This window comes from Entelurus aequoreus, linkage group LG14, assembly GCF_033978785.1.
Source record: "Entelurus aequoreus isolate RoL-2023_Sb linkage group LG14, RoL_Eaeq_v1.1, whole genome shotgun sequence".
NCBI lineage: Eukaryota > Metazoa > Chordata > Actinopteri > Syngnathiformes > Syngnathidae > Entelurus > Entelurus aequoreus.
The window spans coordinates 31,347,368-31,375,292 of NC_084744.1; the positions used below are offsets into that span (position 1 = coordinate 31,347,368).

A 27,925-nucleotide genomic window follows, 5' to 3' on the forward strand; every position below is an offset into this window, starting at 1 on the left:
CCACAAGGTTGCTTGTCAACCGCCATTAAACCAAAGAAGAAGAAGAAGAAGAAGACCTTGACAAATTGGACATGCGCAGAAGCCAACTTTGAAGTGGTCCATTGAAAGGTTGACAGCGCGACCTCCTGTACTGTAGAATGTAGTATGGACCATAGGACAGGACGAAGAAGTCCCGTTAAGAAGCTGTGGAGGCCTAAGATGCTCTACTACTCTGCTGGAAATCCAAAGAAGACGAAGGAGTAAAAAGCAAAATGGCGTTTGACAGAGAAGGCCTAAACGTGGCCACTGGCCATTATTGTTTCTCTATTTGTATTTAGTGCATACATGTACGCATATATGTCGTGTAGTAGATGAAACATTGTTAGTCATTGTTTGTATCCGGATACATTAGTCTGAGCGCACTTTATGTGCTAGCTTAGCTTGCTAGTTAGCTTAGCTTGTTAGCTGCTAACAAAGAGACGCGGACCTTATCAACACATCGCTAAGTAGAGATCAAATGTGAGTGTCAAGTGTTGTGATTGTGTGAAAATGTGCGAAAGAATGATAGCAAAGTATGAGGAGGAACTTTGTCCAACAAAAGAGGAGAAGGAGCGACAACATCAACTATGGACGCTGTTTTCAAGAAACATCAAGTTGTGTTACACAGAACAGGTTTGTTTACTTCTTACTCTCACATCTTTACTAACTTTATATTTCATTAGTAACACTTTTCTTCAATATGAAGATGCTTTGTCTTGTGGGGATGATGCAATGCTTTGATTTAGGTTCTTCATGAAAACGAGACAGTTTGAGGTTGATGTTCCTCTCAGTTTGTAACAATGTGTGATTGATTGATTGAAAGACTTATGAGAAGTTTGCATAGGAAAGGGTACAGTTTCCTCGCGGTACACATTCACTGCTACAAGAAAGCCTGACATGGTTTCAGTTGAAATATGTGTTTAACTCACACAGTACTATGTAGGACGTAGCATTTAAAGTACACAATTACTGCTAGATACGATTAAAAAGAAAATAAAAGGCTTTTTCTATTCCCAGTTACAATCTAAAATGTATTTTCAAAGCGACTTTGAAGGAAGTAAGGGATTTACACTCCTTTATGGCTATTGATAGGGAGTTCCACATGTTGGTGGTATAGCAGGCAAACGAATTAGAACCTTTTTTGGAGTGAGATCTGGATTGAATGTGATTTGTACAACTACCTCTGGTGTTATAATGGTGAATATATTTTGAAGTATCTAGACAGGTACATGAGTATTTTAGTGGTATGATGTATCTTCTACACCAGACCAACTGCATGAAGATGTACTCCGTCACCTACCAAGAGCTTCCCCACGTTAAGGAAATGGTTGGTGGAAAGGTGAGCCCGAGATGGACGGTTGAGTAGAAGCCCAATCATTTTGTTTTTGGCTGTCTGGAGTTTGTTTTTCAGGGCTTTTAAGGTGTCACAGTACTAAACATGAACTCTGTAGTCAAAGTGGGGTTAAAATGTGTTGTGTTAGAGTCTTAAGTGTATTTCTACCCACCAGCAGGTTGATCCTACTATGTAAGGTTGTACGGTATTAGTATAGTACTGCAATACTATCCATCCATCCATTTCTACCGCTTGTCCCTTTTGGGGTTGTGGGGGTTGCTGGAGCCTATCTCAGTTGCATTATTCATATTCGGTACTATACCCCTTCTAAAAAGTACGACTTCTATGATTACATCAATATTTTTTGGCATCACAACATCTTTCTTTCTTTTTTTTAAATTTTATATTGATTGATTGATTGATTGAGACTTTTATTAGTAGGTTGCACAGTGAAGTACATATTCCGTACAATTGACCACTAAATGGTAACACCCGAATAAGTTTTTCAACTTGTTTAAGTCGGGGTCCACTTAAATTGATTCATGATACAGATATATACTATCATATATACTATCATCATAATACAGTCATCACACAAGATAATCACATTGAATTATTTACATTATTTACAATCAGGAGTGTGGAGGGGGGGTGGGGTGGGGGGGGGTAGTGGACATAGAGAGAGAGAGAGAGAGAGAGAGAGAGATCAGAAGGCATAAGAAAAAGAATCTGCATTTGATTGTTTACATTTGATTATTAGCAATCCGGGTAGGGTGTTAGTTTAGGGTTGTAGCTGCCTGGAGGTGAACTTTTATAGCGGTTTTGAAGGAGGATAGAGATGCCCTTTCTTTTATACCTGTTGGGAGCGCATTCCACATTGATGTGGCATAGAAAGAGAATGAGTTAAGACCTTTGTTAGTTCGGAATCTGGGTTTAACGTGGTTAGTGGAGCACCCCCTGGTGTTGTGGTTATGGCGGTCATTTACGTTAAGGAAGTAGTTTGACATGTACTTCGGTATCAGGGAGTATATTATGTTTATAAACTCAGGGAATATGTCCCTGGACACATGAGGACTTTGAATATGACCAATGTATGATCCTGTAACTACTTGGTATCGGATTGATACCCAAATTTGTGGTATCATCCAAAACTAATGTAAAGTATCCAATCAACAGAAGAATAAGTGATTATTACATTTTAACAGAAGTGTAGATATAACATGTTAAAACAGAAAATAAGCAGATATTAACAGTAAATGAACAAGTAGATGAATAATCATTTTTCTACCACTTTTCCTTAATAATTTTGACAAAATAATAGAATATAAATGACACAATATGTTACTGCATATTTCAGCAGACTAAATTAGGAGCCTTTGTTTGCTTACTTACTACTAAAAGACAAGTTGTCTAGTATGTTCACTATTTTATTTAATGACAAACTTGCTATAAGAAATATATGTTTAATGTACCCTAAGATTTTTTGCTAAAATAAAGCCAATAATGCACTTTTTTGTGGTCCCTTTTTATTTAGAAAAGTATCTAAATACATTTTGGTACCATAATAATGGTATCAGGAAAACTTTAGTAAGAATATAATTTGTTGGTTGATTCTTTGACTACATTAGTAGTCATGTTTTCACTGGAGAGATTAGTCTCTACATTGCAGCCAAGATAGGTAATCTAATTTTTTTGTTTGTTATAATATTGTCACCCACTTTGACTGTGAAGTTATTTACTTTTCTGAGGTTAGGAATTGACCCAAAGACTTGTGTACTTGCAGGTACCGGGGCGAGTCTTAATTTGCCAGTTGGTCATTGAAAGCCTTGCTAGTCTAGGTCTTGAGGATTGTAGCTTTGCTTGTTTTGTGGCCGTCAGCCTCGGTTCTATTTTCTTTACGGGTACAAAAAATGATGGAATGATCACTTAAGCCGCATACAGTAGTTCCACTTGTGGTGATCTTTGACTGGTCAGAAATAACAAAAATGTCTATGCTGGTTTAAAAGGACTCACCAACCCTGGTAGTTTGCTTAATGAGCTAAGTGAGACAATGTTGGTGGCACAGCTTAGTGAAGGTTTTAAAAATGGGTGCATCCTTTTGGGACATATCTGTGTTCCAGTCCCCAAGAAGATGGAAACCTGTATCAACAGGTTCGACACTAGGCAAGGCAAGGCAAGGCAACTTTATTTGTATAGCGCTTTTCATACACAAGGCAGACTCAAAGTGCTTCACAGACAACAAAGTGAAATGAATGAAAATAAAAGCAAAATTAAAATGCAGACAATAAAAATAAAAACAGTGCGAAAGTTAAACGATTAAAAGATTTAGCTGAAAGCTAAGGTGAACATAAAAGTCTTCAGTCTAGTTTTAAAAGTAGTCAGAGTTGGGGAAAGTCTGACATCTTCAGGAAGTTTATTCCAGCTATTTGTTGCATAGTGACTGAATGATGCTCTCCCTTGATTTGACTTTACTCTGGGAACCGCTAACAGATTGGTCTCAGAAGATCTTAGTGATCTAGAGGGCTTATATAGTGGGAGCATATCAGTGATATACTTGGGCCCTAGACCATGTAGTGATTTATATGTGAGCAGGAGGATTTTGAAATCAATTATCTGATGTACAGGGAGCCTAGGTGTTATTGGAAAAAAAGGAAGGTCAAAAATGTCCACCGTTGAGTCCTCGGGGGAGTTCTTCAGAACATCCTGTTCCTGATAGCATCAAGGCCATTCGAGGGAGTCAAATCGTGGATTAAGATGTTGTTTTCTTCGAGCAGTCAAAACAATGACCTGCCTGCTCTATCATCTAAATCTAATTAAAGTTATAATTTCACTTCCTGATTCTGACCTACATGCATCAATAAGTGAAAGTAAACATTTATTTTCAGTAACCAAAGTTGTCAACACTTGATTTATTAAAAGAACATAAAGGTGACTGACTTTCCTTCAGCGTGTCGTAGATGGTCTCCAATTCCTAAAGAGGAATTGTTGATGGAGATACTCCATAAAAACAACACATAGTAAAACATGTTTTGGTAAAAGTTCCTTTTGGCCCCGCCAACAAAATACCACAAAAAAGTATTTTGCACGATGACAAAAACATACCATGAATGTTTTTTAATTGATTTTGGAATCAATATTTTTTTTAATTTCCATGATATTGAAGTTATGGTAATGACTATGTCATTACAAGATCGTGGTTAAGTTTACAGATAAATCTTAGGTGTCATAGACCATATACAAAATAAAATATTTACATACTTTACATCAGTGAGTGTAAAGTTAAGAATGCCTCAATCAATGCTGCCTCGTACTTATAAAACCTTTTCAAATTCCCCCCCATCAAATTTCCAAGTCTGTTTTTGTACTCATTGTACCACTTTTGAATTAATTTGAGGAAAAAAGGAGGTATTTCCTGTGTTTTTATTGGTTGTTTTGCTACACACTTTTAACACAACACACGGAAGAACACAAATAATGTCATTGTGTTAACAGTGTCAGTTCAAAACTATTTCTATTCTCTCTTTATCTTATTTACTTATTTACCCAACAGACGTCCAGCAGCCCCCTCACATTAAAGAGGAAGAGGAGGATCCACAGCCCCCCCACATTAAAGAGGAAGAGGAGGAAGTATGGATCACTCAAGAGGAGGATGATGTCACCAAGTTTCCACTGACTGTTGTCTCTGTGAAGACTGAAGAGCATGAAGACAAACCACCTGAGTCCTCACAGCTTCATCACAGTCCAAGTAAGCACAACATCCACATATCATTTTATTCTCAGGGCATTCAATCCATCACAACTGGACTGTTCACTTTGTCTTAGAAGACGTTTGTCCTCTCATCCAAGTAGGCTTCATCACTTCATGCTCATAGACTTCAAGTCTTAAAGGCCTACTGAAATGATTTTTTTTTATTTAAACGGGAATAGCAGATCCATTCTATGTGTCATACTTGATCATTTCGCGATATTGCCATATTTTTGCTGAAAGGATTTAGTAGAGAAAATCGACGATAAAGTTCGCAACTTTTGCTCGCTGATAAAAAAAGCCTTGCCTGTGACGGAAGTAGCGTGACGTCACAAGCGGTAGTGCTGCTCACAATTCCCCGTTGTTTACAATGGAGCGAGAGAGATTCGGACCGAGAAAGTGACGATTACCCCATTAATTTGAGCCAGGATGAAAGATTCCTAGATGAGGAACGTTACAGTGAAGGACTTGAGAGGCAGTGATGGACGTATCTTTTTTGTCTCTGACCGTAACTTAGGTACAAGCTGGCTCATTGGATTCCACACTCTCTCCTTTTTCTATTGTGTATCACAGATTTGTATTTTAAACCATCTCAGATACTATATCCTCTTGAAAATGAGAGTCGAGAACGCGAAATGGACATTCACAGTGACTGAACATGTAAATACACGATTAATAATTCAGCTTTGCGAAGCTAAAAAAATAGAAGCTAACCTAGCTACGTAGCCAACGTGATAGCATCAGTCTCAAATGCAGATAGAAACTAAAAAAAAAAAAACCCTGACTGGATGGATAGACAGAAGATCAATAATACTATTAAACCATGAACATGTAAATACACGATTAATAATATTCCGCTTGGCGAAGCTAAAAAAACAGAAGCTAACCTAGCTGCGTAGCCAACGTGATAGCGTCAGTCTCAAATGCAGATAGAAACTAAATAAAAAAAAACCTGACTGGATGGATAGACAGAAGATCAATAATACTATTAAACCATGAACATGTAAATACACGATTAATAATATTCCGCTTGGCGAAGCTAAAAAAACAGAAGCTAACTTAGATGCGGCGGCGGGCGTTGTACGCTTTTGACGACACCCCGGCCGCCATCAGAGTCGGCAAGAAACATATATTCCCCCAAAGTTACGTACGTCACATGCACATATCGACACGCACGTACGGGCAAGCGATCAAATGTTTGGAAGCCAAAGCTAGACTCACCGTAGTGCGTCTGTTATCCTGCTCAAAACACAACACAACCTCCTGGTGTTGGTGTTGGTGTTGCTGTAGTCCGCCGCTCCACCGATCGCACCTACAACTTTCTTATTTGCAGTCTCCATTGTCCATTAAACAAATTGCTCAATCGCTTTATTAACAAGCGGTAACTGGTTGTAGTTCAAAAAGTAACGCACACACATACACGAGCTGCTGTTAGCCAAAAGTCACGCTCACACACACTCAAGTTCTCCGCCAACTCACTCGCGCATGCGCGTTCCCCAAACCCTTAAAGACACAGTACACTAATGCAAATATCACAGATATTACAGTATTGTAGTTAGCAGCCAAGACACCGATCGATCCCACCTACAACGTTCTTCTTTGCAGTCTCCATTGTTCATTAAACAAATTGCAAAAGATTCACCAACACAGATGTCCAGAATACTGTGGAATTTTGTCGAAGAAAACAAGAGGCTTTTCTATCGGGTCCGATGGGGTCCAACCACTTCCGTTGCTTTTGTGACGTCACGCGCATAAATCATATCCAAAGGAGTTTTTCAACCGGAAGTGTGGCTGGAATTTTAAAATTGCACTTTATAAGTTAACCCGGCCGTATTGGCATGTGTTGCAATGTTAAGATTTCATCATTGATATATAAACTATCAGACTGCGTGGTTGGTAGTAGTGGCTTTCAGTAGGCCTTTAAATCTAATCATTGGAATTTAGAGGGGAACTGCACTTTTTGGGGGATTTTTTTTCTATCATTCACAATCATTATAAAAGACATGACGATGGATATATATATCTTTTAAAATCACATTCTATCTCATAAATATAAATAAAAGTCCACTTGCAATGGAGCCAATGGGAGGTCCTCTATAACCATCCAAAAAGCGCCAACAATACTCCATTTGCATTTCGTGGCTTGAATAGCAACCAAGTATCAGTGATATTGTTATTATAAGTGCTAACGCAGACAAACTATTTATAGCTTGTGTGTCTATGTTGACATCACCGGCTGGTGAGCTCCTTCCTCGCCTCGGTGCTGGTGAAAGATTATTCCAGATCATGAATTGTGCTTCTTACCTGGATAGTAGAAGGATGAGGACGTACTCTGACAAGTTGGTATCGTTTGACAGCCAATTTAGACCCGGCAATGGCGAACGACACAAAAAGACGCTTGGCTTCACCCCCCTTTTCCGTGCGACGATTATGAGTCATTCTTCATCTAAACGAGGATATAACAAGATTATATCACTCTGCGTCATAGTGACAGCAGACCTTGTACAGTAAGTGATGTTTTATTATCTTTGTTGGCTCTCATGAAGTCTGCAGTGTGTAATATTCAGTGATGTTGTTTAAAAAAAAAAAGCGAACGTTGTGATGCGTTTTTAAAATTAAAGCGCTAATGAGAAAGAATATGTAAATATTACATGTTTTTAAAAATGTACCTGTTACTAAATGACATATAAACCTACTGCATGTACATAAAACCTTTTGGAGGTGTTTGGATGTGTTTTAAGTTCTTTGTAGGCAGAATAGTGCGACTCTAATAGCCTTTATTGTAAGCAGACTTTTGATCATATCTATTTACTATTTAGAATGCATAACAAAGGAAAAAATATGTGTTCTTGATAGGCAAAATACATTTAAAAAGTGTGGTTCCCTTTTCAGTGAAGTGAAGTAAACGAGACAGTTGATGTTCCTCTCAGTTTGTAACAATGTGTGATTGATTTATTGAAGGAGTTATGAGAAGTTTGCATAGGAAAGGGTACAGTTTCATCACAGTACACATTCACTGCTACAAGAAAGCCTGAGATGGTTTCAGTTGAAATAATTTTTTTAAACTCACACAGAACACAGTACTATATAATAAAATCAAAGTAAAAGGATTTGTATATTACCAGTTACGAGTAGCTGCAACCTGTAATGTCTTTTCAAAGCGACTTTGAAGGAAGTAAGGGATTTACACTCCTTTATGGCTATTGATAGGGAGTTCCACATTTTGGTGTACAGCAGGCAAACAAATTGGAATTTATTTTGGAGTGAAATTTGGGTTGAATATGACTTGTACAACTACCTCTGGTGTTATAATGGTGAATATATTTTGAAGTATCTAGACAGGTACATGAGTATTTTAGTGGTGTGGTGTATCTTGTACACCAGACCAACTGCAAGAAGATGTACTAAAGTCGGCCACCAAGAGCCTCCCCACGTTAAGGAAAGGTGAGATGGAGAGTAGAAGCCCAATCATTTTGTTTTGGGCTGTCTGGAGTTAGTTTTTCAGGGTGTTTAAGGCGTCATGGGACCAAACATGAACTCTGTACTCAAAGTGGGGTTAAATTAGTGCTTGTGTTAGAGTCTTAAGTGCAATACTACCCGTAAGAGTAGTACTACTATGTAAGAACATAATTTGTCGGTTGATTCTTTGACTACCTTAGTAGTCATTTTTTCACTAGAGAGATTAGTCTCTACGATGCAGCCAAAATTGGTAATCTCATTTTTGTTTGGTATAATATTGTCACACACTTTGACTGTGAAGTTATCTACTTTTCTGAGGTTAGGAATTGACCCAAAGACCTGTGTACTTGCAAGTACCGGGGCAAGTCTTAATTGGCCAGTTTGTCATTGAAAGCCTTGTTAGTGTAGGATTTGAGAATTCTAGCTTCGCTTGTTGTGTGGCCGTCAGCCTCGGTTCTATGTTCTTTACGGATACAGAAAATCATGGAATGATCACTTAAGCCGCATACAGTAGTTCCACTTGTGGTGATCTTAGACTGGTCAGAAGTAACAACGAGGTCTATGAAGGTTTAAAAGGACTCACTCACCCTGGTAGTTTGCTTAATGAGCTTAAGTGAGACAATGTTGGTGGCACAGCTTAATAAAGGTTTTAAAAATGGGTGCATACTTTCAGGACATATCTGTGTTCCAGTCCCCAAGAAGATGTACCAACATGTTTACACAAAACTCACACACTCACTAAATACATTTTATACTGTAATCAAATCTAATTAGTTATAATTTTACTTCCTGATTCTGACTTACATGCAACAATAAGTGAAAGTAAACATTTATTTTCCGTAACCAAAGTAGTCAGCACTTGATTTATTAAAAGAACAAAAAGGTGACTGACTTTCCTTCAGCGTGTCGTAGATAGTCTCCAATTCCTAAAGAAGAATGAGTAAAACAGGTTTTGGTAAAAGTTCCTTTTGTCCCAGCCAACAAAATGACCACAAAAAAGTATTCTGCATGATGACAAAAACATACAATTTAAGTGATTTTGGAATTAGATTTTTTTTATTTCTATGATATTGAAGTTGTGGTAATGACTATGTAATTAAAAGATTATGGTTAAGTTTAGAGATAAAGTTTAGGTGTAATAGACGGTATACACAATAAAATATTTACACACTTTACATTAGTGAGTGTAAAGTTAAGAATCCCTCAATCAATGTTGCCTCGTACTTATAAAAAACTTTTCAAATTGCCTCCCATTAAATTTCCAAGTCTGTTTTTGGACTCACTGTTGAATTAATTGTAGTGACTGGGACAAGAGGAGGTATTTCCTGCATATTTATTGGTTGTTTTGCTACACACTTTTAACACAACACAGGAAAGAACACAAACAATGTCATTGTGTTAACAGTGTCAGTCCAAAACTATTTATATTCTCTCTTTATCTTATTTACTTATTTACCCAACAGATGTCCAGCAGCCCCCCCAAATTAAAGAGGAAGAGGAGGATCCACAGCACCCCCACATTAAAGAGGAAGAGGAGGATCCACAGCACCCCCGCATTAAAGCGGAAGAGGATGATCCACAGCCACCCCACATTAAAGATGAAGAGGAGGATCCACAGCCCCCTCACATCAAAGCAGAAGATAATTCACATCCACCCCAAGTCAAAAAGGAAGAGGAGGGTCCACAGCCCCCTCACATTAAAAAAGAAGAGGATAATCCACATCCACCCCACATTAAAGAGGAAGATGAGGATCCACAGCCCCCCCGCATTAAAGAGGAAAAAGAGGATCCACGGCCCCCCCACATTAAAGAGGAAGAGGAGAATCCACATCCCCCCCACATTAAAGAGGAAGAGAAGGAAGTGTGGATCAGTCAGGAGGGAGAGTGTCTTCTAGGGCAGGAGGAGGATGATGTCACCAAGTTTCCACTGACTGTTGTCTCTGTGAAGACTGAAGAGCATGAAGACAAACCACCTGAGTCCTCACAGCTTCATCACAGTCCAAGTAAGCACAACATCCACATATCATTTTATTCTCAGGGCATTCAATCCATCACAACTGGACTGTTCACTTTGTCTTAGAAGACGTTTGTCCTCTCATCCAAGTAGGCTTCATCACTTCATGCTCATAGACTTCAAGTCTTAAATCTAATCACTGGAATTTAGAGGGGAACTGCACTTTTTGGGGGGAATTTTTTCTATCGTTCACAATCATTATAAAAGACATGATGGTGGATATATATATATATTTTTAAATCACATTCTAACTCATAAATTTAAATAAAAGTCCACTTGCAATGGAGCCAATGGGAGGTCCTCTATAACCATCCAAAAAGCGCCAACAATACTCCATTTGCATTTCGTGGCTTGAATACCAAGCAAGTATTAGTGATATTGTTATTATAAGTGCTAACACAGACAAACTATTTATAGCTTGTGTGTCTATGTTAACATCACCGGCTGGTGAGCTCCTGGTGAAAGATTATTCCAGATCACAAATCGTGCCTCTCACCTGGATAGTAGAAGGATGAGGAGTTACTCTGACAAGTTGGTACCGTTTGACAGCCAATTTAGACCCGGCAATGGCAAACGACACGAAAAGACGCTTGGCTTCACCCCCCTTTTCCATGTGACGATTATGAATCATTCTTTATTAAAACGGGAATATAACAACATTCTATCGGTCTGCGTCATAGTGATAGCAGACCTTGTACAGTAAGTGATGTTTTATAGCAACACAACCAGGAGGACTTTGACTTGGATAGCAGACGCGCTAGCCGCTGACCGCACGGATGATCGGGTGAAGTCCTTCGTCCTTCCGTCGATCGCTGGAACGCAGGTGAGCACGGGTGTTTATGAGCAGATGAGGGCTGGCTGGCGTAGGTGGATAGCTAATGTTTTTAGCATAGCTCTGTGAGTTCCTGTTGCTAAGTTAGCTTCAATGGCGTCGTTAGCAACAGCATTGTTAAGCTTCGCCAGGCTGGATAGCATTAACCGTGTATTTACTTGTCCAGGGTGTAGCCCGCCTCCCGCCCGATTGTAGCTGAGATAGGCTCCAGCGCCCCCCGCGACCCCGAAGGGAATAAGTGGTAGAAAATGGATGGATGGATGGTTTAATAGTGTTGTTGATTTTCTGTCTAACCTTCCAGTCAGGGGCTTATTTATTTTGTTTCTATATGCAGTTAAGCACGATGCTACCACATTAGCTACGTAGCTAAAGTGCTTCACCGATGTATTGTCGTGGAGATAAAAGTCACTGTGAATGTCCATTTCGCGTTCTCGACTCTCATTTTCAAGAGGATATAGTATCCGAGGTGGTTTAAAATACAAATCCGTGATCCACAATAGAAAAAGGAGAAAGTGTGGAATCCAATGAGCCCTTGTACCTAAGTTACGGTCAGAGCGAAAAAAGATACGCCCTGCACTGCACTCTAGTCCTTCACTCTAACGTTCCTCATCCACGAATCTTTCATCCTCGCTCAAATTAATGGGGTAATCGTCGCTTTCTCGATCCGAATCGCTCTCGCTGCTGGTGTAAACAATGGGGAAATGTGAGGAGCCTTTCAACCTGTGACGTCACACTACTTCCGGTACAGGCAAGGCTTTTTTTTTATCAGCGACCAAAAGTTGCGAACTTTATCGTTGTTGTTCTATACTAAATCCTTTCAGCAAAAATATGGCAATATCGCGAAAGGATCAAGTATGACACATAGAATGGATCTGCTATCCCCATTTAAATAAAAAAATGTCATTTCAGTAGGCCTTTAATGTATAATTCTATGGCTGGATGTAATAAGAAGTCAGAAAAAATACAAATAAAAATACAATTAATTTTGATGTCTTTAGCAAAATATAGTAAAAATGTATTTATTTATTTTTTTAAATTAATAAATATATTTATTTTTAGGTAAGATAAACATAATAATACAATTTATCTCTAGTCTGGATGATTTAGTTCTTGTCACCTTGTTGTCCTCCCGTCTCTTCCCCGAGGATGACTCCATGAGCTGGGCAAACGCCTGGAGATGCCCTACATCATCAACACGGTCGGCGGCCCGTCGGTGCGCAGCTCGTACATCGCCGCCCTCTACTTCACCCTCAGCAGCCTGACCAGCGTCGGCTTTGGCAACGTGTGCGCCAACACGGACGCCGAGAAGATCTTCTCCATCTGCACCATGCTCATCGGCGGTATGCCGGACGCCTCGTATGGAATAACGTGATTGGGCAGGCACGCTGTTTATATCATGGGAAAGCGGACGTGAAAAACGGCTGTCCTCACTCAGGTCCGCATGGAACTGGAGGGGGCGTGGCCTCCAGTTCCGGCTGAAAATTGGGAGATTTTCGGGGGAATATTTGTCCCGGGAGGTTTTCGGGAGAGGCGCTGAATTTTGGGAGTCTCCCGGAAAATTCGGGAGGGTTGGCAAGTATGGCTTACTTACTACTAAAAGACAAGTTGTCTAGTATGTTCACTATTTTATTTAAGGACCAACTTGCTACAGGAAACATATGTTTAATGTACCCGAAGATTTTTTGTTAAAATAAAGCCAATAATGCACTTTTTTTGTGGTCCCTTTTATTTATAAATGTACCAAAATATTGGTATCGGGACAACACTAGTAATAACAGAATTTGTCGGTTGATTCTTTGACTACCTTAGTAGTCATTTTTTTCACTAGAGAGATTAGTCTCAACGATGCAGACTTTACTTTTTTTGAGGTTAGGAATTGACCCAAAGACCTGTGTACTTGCAAGTACCAAGGGTGAGTCTTAATTTGCCAGTTTGTCATTGAAAGCCTTGCTAGTCTAGGTCTTGAGAATTCTACCTTCGCTTGTTTTGTGGCCGTCAGCCTCGGTTCTATGTTCTTTATGGGTACAGAAAATCATGGAATGATCACTAAAGCCGCATACAGTAATTCCACTTGTGATGATCTTAGACTGGTCAGAAGTAACAACAAGGTCTATGCTGGTTTAAAAGGAGTCACTCACCCTGGTAGTTTGCTTAATGAGCTAAGTGAGGCAATGTTGGTGGCACAGCTTAGATAGATAGATAGATAAATAGATAGATAGTACTTTATTGATTCCTTCAGGAGAGTTCCCTCAGGAAAATTAAAATTCCAGCAGCAGTGTACAGAATTGAGATCGAATTTAAAAAAAGTAAATAATGGGGTTATAAATGGAAACAAAATAGAAAAATATTACAATAGAATAAAAACAAAAAGCATCAATGAGAATACAAATATAACAGTAAAATAAGAATATAACAAGAGAAACTAGGCATTAGTGACCATGTTATGAAAACGTATTACACTGTTATTGTTTTGCATCCTCCGTCATTCTAATACCCCCCCTCCCTCCCAGAGAGGAGTTGTACAGTCTAATGGCGTGTGGGACAAAGGAGTTTTTTAGTCTATTAGTCCTGCACTTGGGATGAAGTGCAGGACTTAGTGAAGGTTTTAAAAATGGGTACATCCTTTTGGGACATATCTGTGTTCCAGTCCCCAAGAAGATGTACCAACATGTTTTTGGAGCAAGATGGCGGCGCTTCACGGCGGCAGCTTCTTGCAGGCGCTCTTGGAAGTGTAGACCGATTTGGCAAAAATACCCGTCAATTTCATGGCTGGCTCACAGCGTGGTCACTCCGTGATCACTTACGACTGACATACGATTCTGGATGTGGAGAGATCGGGCCATTTTGGGCTGAAAGATGCGTGTACGGTGGACCTCCTCGCTATCTTGGGAATTCTTCGCGAGCTACATCCAGCAGTGGCCTTTGAAGCAGCGGGGTCCACTACCAGCGGGGACCGTCAACGAAAGAGACGTAAGCGGTGTGCTCGGAAGCAGAAGCGGGGATGTCGGGCGGGGCTAACAACAAAGCTAAAGGCTTTGTTGTTAGCGGGGCTAACAACAAAGCTAAAGGCTAATCCTCAAAGAAGCGCTAATAAGGAGTCCGTTAAGCTAGCCAGCGCCAGGCTGGATAATCCCTGCACACATAGCAATTCTCTTAGAATAATATACAACTCGCATAATGTTTTTTCTGCGTCAGAGGTGGACATGCATTCTGCTGAGGTGGCAAACAATCTGAAAATTCCCCTCATATCAATTCCTAGATATGGTCGAAACTATTTAAAGTGCACTACGCATAATAAACGTAACATTATTAATATTGCTACTACGGATAATTTCAACAAAAACCCCTCAAAACATCCCACTACCTATAATATGGGCTTTTTAAACATAAGATCATTATCTTCCAAAATGTTATTAGTTAATGAGGTCATTAGAGACAACAATCTTGACGTCGTTGGTCTAGCCGAGACCTGGCTCAAACCAGACGAGTTTTTTGCGCTGGGTGAGGCGTCTCCTCCTGGCTATGCGGGAACGCATATTGCCCGTCCTTTTAAAAGGGGTGGGGGAGTCGCACTAATATACAACAAAAACTTTAACCTTACCTCGAACCCAAATAATAAATATAACTCGTTTGAGATGCTTACTATGAGGTTTGTCACACCGCTGCCTCTCCACCTGGCTGTTATCTACCGCCCCCCAGGGCCCTATTCGGACTTTATCAGTGAATTCTCAGAGTTCGTTGCTGATCTAGTGACGCACGCCGACAATATAATCATAATGGGAGACTTTAACATCCATATGAATACCCCATCGGACCCTCCGTGCGTGGCGCTCCAGACTATAATTGATAGCTGTGGTCTTACACAAATAATAAATGAACCCACGCATCGCAATGGTAATACGATAGATCTAGTGCTTGTCAGGGGTGTCACCACCTCTAAAGTTACGATACTCCCGTACACTAAAGTAATGTCCGATCATTACCTTATAAAATTCGAAGTTCTGACTCATTGTCAACAAACTAATAATAATAATAATAACTACTATAGCAGCCGCAACATTAATGCTGCCACAACGATGACTCTTGCTGACCTACTGCCTTCGGTAATGGCACCATTCCCAAATTATGTGGGCTCTATTGATAACCTCACTAACTTTAACGACGCCCTGCGCGACACCATTGATAGTATAGCACCGCTAAAGCTAAAAAGGGCCCCTAAAAGGCGTACCCCATGGTTTACAGAAGAAACTAAAGCCCATAAATTATCATGTAGAAAGCTGGAACGCAAATGGTGCGTGACTAAACTTGAGGTTTTCCATCAAGCATGGAGTGATAGTTTAATAAGTTATAAACGCATGCTTACCTAAGCTAAAGCTAAATATTACTCAAATCTCATCCACCTCAACAAAAATGATCCTAAATTTGTGTTTAGTACAGTAGCATCGCTAACCCAACAAGGGACTCCTCCCAGTAGCTCCACCGACTCGGCAGATGACTTTATGAATTTCTTTAATAAGAAAATTGAACTCATTAGAAAAGAGATTAAAGACAACGCATCCCAGCCACAACTGGGTTCTATTAACACAGATACGACTGTATATATGACGGACACTGCCCTCCAAAATAGTTTCTCTCTCTTTGATGAAATAACATTGGAGGAATTGTTAAAATGTGTAAATGGGACAAAACAAACAACATGTTTACTTGACCCAATTCCTGGGAAACTTATCAAGGAGCTTTTTGTATTATTAGGTCCATCAGTGTTAAATATTATAAACTTATCACTTTCCTCTGGCACTGTTCCCCTAGCATTCAAAAAAGCGGTTATTCATCCTCTACTCAAAAGACCTAACCTCGATCCTGATCTCTTGGTAAACTACCGGCCGGTGTCCCACCTTCCGTAGCTAAACATACAATTTAAGTGATTTTGGAATTAGATTTTTTTTGTTTCTATGATATTGAAGTTATGGTAATGACTATGTAATTAAAAGATTATGGTTATGTTTAGAGATAAAGTTTAGGTGTAATAGATGGTATACACAATAAAATATTTACACACTTTACATCGGTGAGTGTAAAGTTAAGAATCCCTCAATCAATGTTGCCTCGTACTTATAAAAAACTTTTCAAATTGCCTCCCATCAAATTTCCAAATCTGTTTTTGGACTCACTTTTGAATTAAGTGTAGTGACTTGGACAAGAGGAGTTATTTCCTGCGTATTTATTGGTTGTTTTGCTACACACTTTTAACACAACACAGGAAAGAACACAAACAATGTCATTGTGTTAACAGTGTCAGTCCAAAACTATTTATATTCTCTCTTTATCTTATTTACTTATTTACCCAACAGACGTCCAGCAGCCCCCCCACATTAAAGAGGAAGAGGAGGATCCACAGCACCCCCACATTAAAGAGGAAGAGGAGGATCCACAGCACCCCCGCATTAAAGTGGAAGAGGATGATCCACAGCCACCCCATATTAAAGATGAAGAGGATCCACAGTCCCCTCACATCAAAGCCGAAGATAATTCACATCCACCCCACATTAAAGAGGAAGAGGAGGATCCACAGCCCCCTCACTTTAAAAAAGAAGAGGATAATCCACATCCACCCCACATTAAAGAGGAAGAGGAGTATTCACAGCCACCCCACATTAAAGCGGAAGAAGAGGCTCCACAGCCGCCCCACATGAAAGAGGAAGAGGAGGAAGTGTGGATCACTCAGGAGGGAGAGTGTCTTCTAGGGCAGGAGGAGGATGATGTCACCAAGTTTCCACTGACTGTTGTCTCTGTGAAGACTGAAGAGCATGAAGACAAACCACCTGAGTCCTCACAGCTTCATCACAGTCCAAGTAAGCACAACATCCACATATCATTTTATTCTCAGGGCATTCAATCCATCACAACTGGACTGTTCACTTTGTCTTAGAAGACGTTTGTCCTCTCATCCAAGTAGGCTTCATCACTTCATGCTCATAGACTTCAAGTCTTAAATCTAATCACTGGAATTTAGAGGGGAACTGCACTATCATTCACAATCATTATAAAAGACATGATGATGGATATATATATATTTTTAAATCACATTCTAACTCATAAATGTAAATAAAAGTCCACTTGCAATGGAGCCAATGGGAGGTCCTCTATAACCATCCAAAAAGCGCCAACAATACTCCATTTGCATTTCGTGGCTTGAATACCAAGCAAGTATTAGTGATATTGTTATTATAAGTGCTAACGCAGACAAACTATTTATAGCTTGTGTGTCTATGTTGACATCACCGGCTGGTGAGCTCCTGGTGAAAGATTATTCCAGATCACGAATCGTGCCTCTCACCTGGATAGTAGAAGGATGAGGACGTACTCTGACAAGTTGGTACCGTTTGACTGCCAATTTAGACCCGGCAATGGCAAACGACACAAAAAGACGCTTGACTTCACCCCCCTTTTCCGTGCAACAATTATGAATCATTCTTTATCCAAACGGGAATATAACAATATTCTATCGGTCTGCGTCACAGTGACAGCAGACCTTGTACAGTAAGTGATGTTTTATTATGTTTGTTGGCTCTCATGAAGTCTGCATTCTAGAGTTGCAGCTATCAAATATTTTAGTAATCGAGTATTCTATCGAATATCCCGATCGATTAATCAAGTAATTGTGGGACGGCGTGTGCGGTTGGGAGAGTGGCCGTGCCAGCAACCTGAGGGTTCCTGGTTCAATCCCCACCTTCTACCAACCTTGTGACGTCCGTTGTGTCCTTGAGCAAGACACTTCACCCCTGCTCCTGATGGGTCGTGGTTAGCGCCATCAGTGTGTGAATGTGTGTGTGAATGTGGAAATAGTGTCAAAGCTCTTTGAGTACCTTGAAGGTAGAAAAGCGCTATACAAGTATAACCCATTTACCATTTAATAGAATAAATCATATTTTTGCATTAAAAAAAAAAAAAAAGAAAGAAATTGTCCTGTCCAGCTTCTCAGGCAAATCATATAGTTGATATAGATGTCCATATCGGCTGTACAGATTACTTTACAAAAGAAAAGTGTGGGATACTTCTCTTGTTGCCTACCGTATTTTTCGGAGTATAAATCGCACCGGCCGAAAATGCATAATAAAGAAGGAAAAAGACATATACAAGTTGCACTAGAGTATAAATCGCATTTTTGGGGGAAATTTATTTGATAAAATCCAACACCACGAATAGACATTTGAAAGGCAATTTAAAATGTCTAAAGAATAGTGAACAACAGGCTGAATAAGTGTACGTTATATGAGGCATAAATAACCAACTGAGAACGTGCCTGGTATGTTAACGTAACATATTATGGTAAGAGTCATTCAAATAACTATAACATATAGAACATGCTATATGTTTACCAAACAATCTGTCACTCCTAATCGCTAAATCCCATGAAATCTTCTTCCTCTGTGTCGCTTCTGTGGGGGAATTTCTGACCTTTGAACCATATTTTGTGTCTGTCGAAGTCCGTAGAGAGAGCGAGGTCGAAAAGCATTAAGAATGTCTGCTCGTTTCTCTTTTTTCTATTTTGAACCATTGAAGGAGCATATGTGGGTTAGAGTTGAATATATGGTCGGCCTAACCATTGTACAAAATGTTTGGATTGTTTGTTATAGCTAAAGGATTCAAGGAGGTTGCAGAATAAACAGGTCCAAAACGGTCCAGACGTTGGATGAATGAAGAATCATGCGAATCATACATAGACTTAGTCTACTTGGCCATTTATGTGTTTCCCTCATGTGTCAAGGTCCCGTTGTTTTGGACCTGTTTATTCTGCAACCTCCTTGAATCCTTTAGCCATAACAAACAATCCAAACATTTTGTACAATGGTTAGGCCGACCATATATTCAACTCTAACCCACATATGCTCCTTCAATGGTTCAGAATAGAAAAAAGAGAAACGAGCAGACATTCTTAATGCTCTCGACCTCGCTCTCTCTCCGGACTTTCGACAGACACAAAATATGGTTCAAAGGTCAGAAATTCCACCACACTTCTAAACAACTCTGCCAACTCCAAAGGTAGACAATGTGCCGCTTGCTCTTCTATTGGTACGTCGCTTACGTCAGAGTCATCGTCAGTTGCAGTTCCAATTATTCTGACATACGCCTAGTCTCTTACGTGAATGAGATAAATAATATTATTTGATATTTTACGGTATCGTGTTTATAATTTCACACATAAGTCGCTCCAGAGTATAAGTCGCACCCCCGGCCAAACTATGAAAAAAACTGCGATTTATAATCCGAAAAATACGGTAATTTGGTATTTTGACTTCATTAAATGGATTTATATTATTATTTGGTGCAGCCGGGCCGGAGAAATATTTTTGTTTAATTAAGGTTTAATTATACATGTTAAGATGTGCCCTCAATTATTGCCTTTGGCCTAATTGTCTTTTATTTCCTAAACGCCTGTTTTCATTATTGAAGGCTAACATGCACAGCTGACATGCGTCCGTGGTTAATTGTGCCAATTTGTGTGTGCTAATAAAAACAGGTGCGCTCACAGCCTTGTGCGCTGTGTGGTGTGAAGTTCTTGTCTCTCGTGCGTTTTTGATGATTATTATACGGTGCCGTTTGATTGGCGGTTTCTCCACAAAAATCCGCTGAGCTGTTTTCAACCTGCCAACAATACATAAACAATATAAAAAGACAAACCACTTAATAATGATGACAACAGTTTTGCATTTGAAGAATGTAATACAGTTCATTGCATTCTTTGCATGCAAAATAGTAATCAGTGTTCATTTTGCCATCATAACATGTTTGAGATCAAAACACACATATATATATACACTACCGTTCAAAAGTTTGGGGTCACCCAAACAATTTTGTGGAATAGCCTTCATTTCTAAGAACAAGAATAGACTGTCGAGTTTCAGATGAAAGTTCTCTTTTTCTGGCCATTTTGAGCGTTTAATTGACCCCACAAATGTGATGCTCCAGAAACTCAATCTGCTCAAAGGAAGGTCAGTTTTGTAGCTTCTGTAACGAGCTAAACTGTTTTCAGATGTGTGAACATGATTGCACAAGGGTTTTCTAATCGTCAATTAGCCTTCTGAGTCAATGAGCAAACACATTGTACCATTAGAACACTGGAGTGATAGTTGCTGGAAATGGGCCTCTATACACCTATGTAGATATTGCACCAAAAACCAGACATTTGCAGCTAGAATAGTCATTTACCACATTAGCAATGTATAGAGTGTATTTCTTTCAAGTTAAGACTAGTTTAAAGTTATCTTCATTGAAAAGTACAGTGCTTTTCCTTCAAAAATAAGGACATTTCAATGGACCCCAAACTTTTGAACGGTAGTATATATATATATATATATATATATATATATATATATATATATATATATATATATATATATATATATATATATATATATATATATATATATATATATATTAGAGAGAGAGAGAGAGAGAGATATCAATCAATGTTTATTTATATAGCCCTAAATCACAAAAGTCTCAAAGGGATGCACAAGCCACAACGACATCCTTGGCACAGAGCCCACACAAGGGACGTCGATGTGAATGACTATGAGAAACCTTTAGAAAATGTACAGATACCAGTGTTTCCATATATAGGATTGGTACCTAACAGAACTACACCTAGGATTGGTTATCTGTATAGTAAAACCATTCTCGGGCCCTTGCAGTCTACATATAAACTTAAACATCAGTTTTCTCAGGGTGGCGTGGAAGGTGTTTATCCCTAAATCACAAAAAAGCTTGCTGGCACTACTTCCCCTGGGCTTTCTGTGCAGGATTCTGAGATAGTCATTATTTGCAACCTGGAGTTTGCACAAGCTCTCTTTCTTGAACCTCACCCAGAGGGGTGCTGTGTACATAGGGGTGCAGTAAGCTCTAAACAAGTATCATCCTCCATCTTGTCATTGATGATGTGGCCTAAGTATGTGACATTGTTGCACACAGACAGGGTTTGACCAAACAAATAGAAACCTGGGAAATTAAGATATTGATCCTCCTTGGTCCTACATATCATTACCAAACTCTTTGTGGCATTATACTTGATGTCAAACTTGACTCCATATTCTGAGCATATGTTAAGAAGCTGGTGGAACCCTGCACTACTGGGAGATATAATGGCCAAATCATCAGCGTACATATAGTGGTTGAATTAGGTGTTACCCATGATGCACCCTGTTCTGCATTCTCCCACTGCCTTGACAGGTCATCCATATACAGGCTAAACCTGGTGATAGAAGCCCACCCTGCCGTACCCCATACTTAAAGGGAGAGGATAAACTACTCCCCCATTTTACCTGCATCGTCTGCCTGTCGTACCAATATGCCAAAATATACCCAGAACACCCCTATGCTTCAGATTGGTGAAGAGTTTGAGATGGTTGACTCTGTCAAATGCCTTAGATGCATCAATAAACCCTACCAACATTGTATAGCCCTGCACTCTGTATTTTTCTACTGCTTCTTTTAAAGCATAAATACACAAGTCAGTGCTGTACTTGCTCTTAAAGCCAAATTGGTTGTCTGCGGTGCAAATAAGATCCCCAACTCTGTATATTATCACACTTTCCAGCACTTTAGATAGCATGCTGGCTCGGACGATAGGTCGATAATTGTCCATAGTCCCTACCTTACCAGGCTTGTCTTTAATGACAGGTACTAAAATAACTGTCAGCATAGCAGCTGGCAGGATGTCATGCATTACCAACCTACCAATATATACCTACTGCATGTACATAAAACCTTAATGGAGGTGTTTGGATGTTTTTTTAAGTTCTTTGTAGGCAGAATATATCGACTCTTAATAGCCTCTATTGTTAGCAGACTTTTGATCGCATTTATTTACTATTTAGAATGCATAAAAAAATAAAAAAGTGTGGTTCTCTTTTATGTGAAGTGAAGTATATTCATTTAGCACTTTTCTCTAGTGACTCAGAGTGCTTTACATAGTAAAACCCATTATCTAAGTTACATTTAAACCAGTGTGGGTGGCACTGGGAGCAGGTGGGTAAAGTACCTTGCCCAAGGACACAACGGCAGTGACTAGGCTCGAACCTGGAACCGTCGAGTTGCTGGCACGGCCACCCTACCAACCGAGCTACACCGGCCTTAGAATGTATTAAATTCTATCAAAATCCAGTACAAAATCGTAAATACACCCTAGAAATGTTTCAATAATTCAATTAACAATATTTTTATTTAGGAACTTTCTAATGTAACGTGTTTCTATCTACACTTCTGTTAAAATGTAATAATCACTTATTATTATCTTTTGTTAAAATGTAATAATCACTTGTTTTGTTGTTTGATACTTTAGTTTTGAGTGATACTACAAGTAGTTACAAGGGCAGTATTGGTCATACAAATGCGGATACTGATATTTGATTTTTTCATGATAAATGAATGAGTAAATTTTGTTCGCAATCATAATCAGACAAAAACACAGGATGGTGGTGTTAGAATATCAATTGAATATTTAAATATGGCTCTGAATTAAATCATTTGGTTTATGCCCTTAAAGTCTTCTTTTTTTACTGAGTTTGCAAACAATAACAAAATCAACAAAATATATATAATACTAAATATCGATCAAACAACTGTATTGACCTTTTAATGATATTATACTTGGTGTTTTTACTGTTGATGTTTGTATCGATCGGTCCACATTTGTTTAAATTCAAGAGCTTTCACAGGCTTTCTGTGGGTCATTAAAAAGCATTAAAAGTAATTAAATGGATTTTGCCTAAATTAAGGCCTTAAATGGTATTAAAAAGCATTAAATACGATGTCCAGAGGCATTCAAATATTCATGTAATAGTAGGCCGGGATTGATATATCGTATTTTCTGGACCATAGGGCGCACCGGAATATAAGGCGCACTGCCGATGAGCGGGTCTATTGCGGTCTTTTTTCATACAAAAGGTGCACCGGATTATAAGGCGCATGAAAGGAGTCATGTTATTATGATTTTTTTCTAAATGTAAAATACTTCCTTGTGGTCTACATCAGTGGTCCCCAACCTTTTTGTAGCTGGGGACCGGTCAACGCTTGAAAATTTTTCCCACGGACCGGGGGGGGGGGGGGCTTTCCATAAAGAAATACAATTATAGTCCGTAAGCACACATACAGACTGTATCCCTGCAGACTGTATTGATCTATATTGACATACACAATATGTATATATTGTGTTTTTTATGTTGATTTAATTAAACAAAAAAAAAAAAAATATATATATATATATATATATATATATTTTTTTTTTTTCTTTTTATTTGTTGCGCGGCCCGGTACCAATCGGTTGGGGACCACTGGTCTACATAACATGTAATGGTGGTTGTTTGGTCAAAATGTTGCATAGATGATGTTTTACAGATCATCTTCAAGTCGCTTTCTGACAGTCACTTAAGGATGCGCCGTTTTGTTGGCGGTCTTATTTACGTGGCTCACCTTCGACAGCGTCTTCTCCCCGTCATCTTTGTTGTAGCGGTGTAGCGTGCAAGGACGGGAGTGGAAGATGTGTCAAAAGATGGAGCTAACTGTTTTAATGACATTCAGACTTTACTTCAATCAATAACGGAGCAGCATCTCCTCATCCGTGGCTCACTAGTGCAACAACAACGCCCGAAATGTGTCCCGTGAAAAACCGTCCGACCGGAACTCTCTAATAACTAAATTTCCTTGGGTGAATAATGTAAACTCACTACACTGGTAGTTTTTAGCACTTCAATAGCGAGATATAATTTAGAACTTTACACTACTTTATATTAGAAATGGCAACAGCAGAGGATAAATGTCCCATAACAAGAAGATAGAGAAAAAGAAGGAGCTTATCGACTACAGAATCACCACAGACTACAGCCGCGGACCTGTGCAAATTTTCAGGACTTATGCAGATCTCAAATACACATCAGCACGTACCAGAAGGTAAGAAAAGTTGGTTTTGCATAATATTTTTAAACAAAACGCAAGATAATGTCTGCTAATGGGTGCCATTTTGCGGTCCTTATACACACACCATAGTAATACTTGTATCTCTGACTACGGTAGCCGTAATGGGCTGACAATCCATCAAGCGGTGCGGCTTCAAAGTCGTACTAAAACATTTTGACGGATTTTTGAGTGCCATGTGTAATGTTCTTTATTTTCAATGGAACATTTAAAGTTTTGGTGTTGATTACTGGCGTCATATTGCAGTCTACACGTATCTCTTATATGTGACTGCCATCTACTGGACACCCTTATCAATACACCATGTACCAAATAAAATTGCTTCGAGGTCGGCAAGCACAACCAGAATTAGTCCGTACATTAGGCGCACCGGGTTATAATAGATAGATAGATAGTACTTTATTGATTCCTTCAGGAGAGTTCCCTCAGGAAAATTTCAATTCCAGCAGCAGTGTACAGAATTGAGATCGAATTTAAAAAGTAAAAAGTAAATAATGGGGGTATAAATGGAACAAAATAGAAAAATATTACAATAGAATAAAAATAAAAAGCAACAATGAGAATAAAAATATAACAGTAAAATAAGAATATAACAAGAGAAACTAGGCAGTAGTGACCATGTTATGAAAAATTATTGCACTGTTATTGTTTTGCATCCCCTGTCATCCTAGTACCCCCCCCCCCCCCCCCCCAGAGAGAAGTTGTATAGTCTGATGGCGTGTGGGACAAAGGAGTTTTTGAGTCTATTAGTCCTGCACTTGGGATGAAGCAGTCTAGCACTGAACAGGCTCCTCTGGCTACTGACAACGGTATGCAGAGGGTGACTGGCATCATCCAGGATGCTCACTAGTTTTTCCACAGTTCTCTTCTCTACCACCGCCACCAGTGAGTCCAGTTTTATTCCGATCGTAGAACCGGCCCGCCTGATCAGTTTCTACAGTCTGGAGCTGTCCTTCTTAGATGTACTGCCCCCCCAGCACACTACCATGTAGTACAGAACACTGGCAACCACAGACTGGTAGTACATCTACAAGAGTGGTACTACCACTATAAGTATGTACAGTATGTATACCACAATAAGACGCACTGTCGAGTTTTCAGGATTTTAAGTGCGCCTTATAGTCCAAAAAATACGGTACATGAACAAAGTGAGCCTCTTGTGAGTCATTCACAATCTTTGTTTCGGTTACTTGCAATTGTCCTCCACTTGTTTTCCTGTGTGCAGTAGTGTTGGCGACCGCAGTAGTGTTGGCGACACTCGCTTTCAAGTTGGAGACGTTTTAAAACAACGATCACGTTTAATGTACACATTGCTTCGAAACCATAGGAGAATAATTTTTATTCAAGTCCTCGTATCAGCTGGTAATTGACACAGGCCCCCATATAGCTGCCCGGGATATGCCTGTTATATGATTCTTTAATTTTGGGCCTTTTAGAATCAGCATGTCTTCGTCCATTTGTGTCAAGGAGGTGAAATTAGGTCTGAAAACCTTTGACAAGGTTACTTCATGTCCATTAGGACTTTTCAATGTGTAGAATACCATCCGCCTTAAACAGAATAATCTACTTTGAAAGTAAACTGGATCATTTATTTTGTGTTTATGCATGACTTCCTGTCCCACACGAGCAGATTTGAGCTCAACTGAACCACCTTGTTGTGTCGACCACTAAATATAGAAGTCAGGCGGTAGAAACTGACATATCGACTTGAAAACAAAAAACGGAACGAGTCTTTCGCCGTGGCGCCGCCGTTCCACATCCAGTGGAAATCCCCGGTTACACTTACAAACGTTGCTTGGCGAGATAAACGAAGAAACCATACTTCGGGTTCAAGGCACGAAGCAAAAGGAAATACACTTACAACCCACAGCACTCGCAGTGAGAGAACTCGACCACAAGATGGCGTCATAGCAGAGACAACAATACAGAATACAGATTTATACTGTAAATAACCTAATCTTTTCTCCAAGTTTATACATCAGTAATTGAGATTAAAATCACAGGGAGCGCTGGAGCCTATCCCAGCTGCACTCAGGCATAAGGAAATGTATCGCAATATAGATTTTAGGCCATATTGCCCATCCTTTATAAAAAGTGGTCTTCTTTTCATGTGAATAATGTTGTAAAGAGCAGTGTGTTTGTTTTCAGGCCAATTCATATAATAACTTATTTTAAGTGCATGCAAACTTACTGAATGCCTTATATGACTAAGCAAATCTGGACATTTATCAAGCATGTTTGTCATTTTGTGTCCTGCAGACGTCTGTGAAGAACAACTTCTGCCTGAAAAACAGGAGTGTAGCTTCAGGATGGTGAAGGAGGATCCATCAAAGAGGAAGACCAGACGCCACAAACCCTCTGGTGTCTCTTTTTCCTCTTTGACACAGACCCTTCCCTGTAAAAAGGAAAAGAAAGACTCACTGACCACCCGCTTTAAAAAGGAAGAGGAGGAACACAACATCAGTCATGAGGGAGATCCTCTTGAAGGACTGGTGGAGTTCCCAGTGACTGGTGTCCCTGTGAAGGGTGAAGATGATGAGGTCAAAGGTGAAAGTGAGGAGAAGAGAGAGGCGGAGCCTCCAAGCAGCAGCTCAACACAACACATGACAACAGAAGCTGATGGAGACCACTGTGGAGGATCACAAGCAGACAAGCTCTTAGCTCCACTATCAGATAGTGAGGACACAACGTCACACTCTCCTGACACTGATGATGAAGACTCTAAAGATGATAAGACATGTCACACTGACAACACTCACTTGAAATGTTCTCACTGTGACACAATGTTTAAATACCATAGTTCTCTGAAAAGACACATGAGAACACGCGCTGGAGAAAAAACTTTTTCTTGCTCAGATTGTGGTAAAAGTTTTACTAACAGTAAGTGTTTGAAAGGACACATGAGAATACACACTGCTGAAAAAGATGTTTCCTGTTCAACCTGTGGTAAAGGTTTTACACAAAGGCAGAGTTTGAAAGTACACATGAGAACACACACTGGAGAAAAACCGTTTTCCTGTTCAGAATGTGGTAAATGTTTTACTAACCCTAAGTGTTTGAAAATACACATGAGAATACACACTGGTGAAAAACCTTTTTCCTGTTCAACCTGTGGTAAAGGTTTTACACAAAGGCAGAGTTTGAAAGTACACATGAGAACACACACTGGAGAAAAACCTTATTCCTGCTCAGAATGTGGTAAATGTTTTACAGAAAGTCAATATTTGAAAAGACACATGAGAACACACACTGGTGAAAAATCACCACATTCCTGTTCAATCTGCAACAAAAGCTTTTCTGACCAATCAAACCTTGTAGCACACACGAGAACACACCCAGGAGAGAAAGTGTTGAGTTGCAGTGTGTGTGGTGAAAGATTCTCTCATAGGTACCAGTGTAAGAAACACAAGTGTGCTGCTGGGAACAGCAGCAGGACATGAAATTGCAGGCTTTGAAATAAACTGTCAAGACTTTAATGTTGACTTTCTAACAACATCAGCACATATAACTTGTGTGACATTGTTGTTTGTGTAACAATCTTTTTAATATGCT

General features: G+C 39.5%; 3 protein-coding genes across 5 annotated transcripts in view; 2 read left to right on the forward strand and 1 right to left on the reverse strand.

Moving 5' to 3' along the window:
• LOC133664736 (zinc finger protein OZF-like) overlaps window positions 1–27,925 on the reverse strand; it is a 519,603-nt gene that overhangs the window by 302,222 nt on the left and 189,456 nt on the right. The gene's annotated exons all lie outside the window — the stretch shown is intronic.
• Window positions 1–27,925, forward strand: part of LOC133664739 (zinc finger protein 501-like) — a 178,710-nt gene that overhangs the window by 139,314 nt on the left and 11,471 nt on the right. The gene's annotated exons all lie outside the window — the stretch shown is intronic.
• LOC133664734 (zinc finger protein 135-like) lies at window positions 93–27,849 on the forward strand. Of its 2 annotated transcripts, XM_062069606.1 has the most exons (6): window positions 93–651; window positions 4,902–5,096; window positions 10,019–10,558; window positions 16,753–16,775; window positions 17,094–17,253; window positions 26,633–27,849. In XM_062069606.1, the coding sequence occupies exons 1-6, from the start codon at window positions 606–608 to the stop codon at window positions 27,811–27,813; spliced, it is 2,145 nt and encodes a 714-aa protein (XP_061925590.1). In that variant the 5' UTR covers window positions 93–605; the 3' UTR covers window positions 27,814–27,849. The 2 variants fall into 2 exon arrangements, with proteins under 2 accessions (XP_061925590.1, XP_061925589.1); XM_062069605.1 differs by having other exon boundaries at window positions 16,753–17,253.

What these genes read in the sequence shown, in the direction of transcription:
- LOC133664734 (XM_062069605.1), top strand. Translation starts at nt 606, where the DNA reads ATGGACGCTGTTTTCAAGAAACATCAAGTTGTGTTACACAGAACAG. An exon ending in ACAGCTTCATCACAGTCCAA is followed by an intron (nt 5,097 to 10,018) that starts GTAAGCACAACA and finishes TTTACCCAACAG; the next exon opens with ATGTCCAGCAGCCCCCCCAA. An exon ending in ACAGCTTCATCACAGTCCAA is followed by an intron (nt 10,559 to 16,752) that starts GTAAGCACAACA and finishes TTTACCCAACAG; the next exon opens with ACGTCCAGCAGCCCCCCCAC.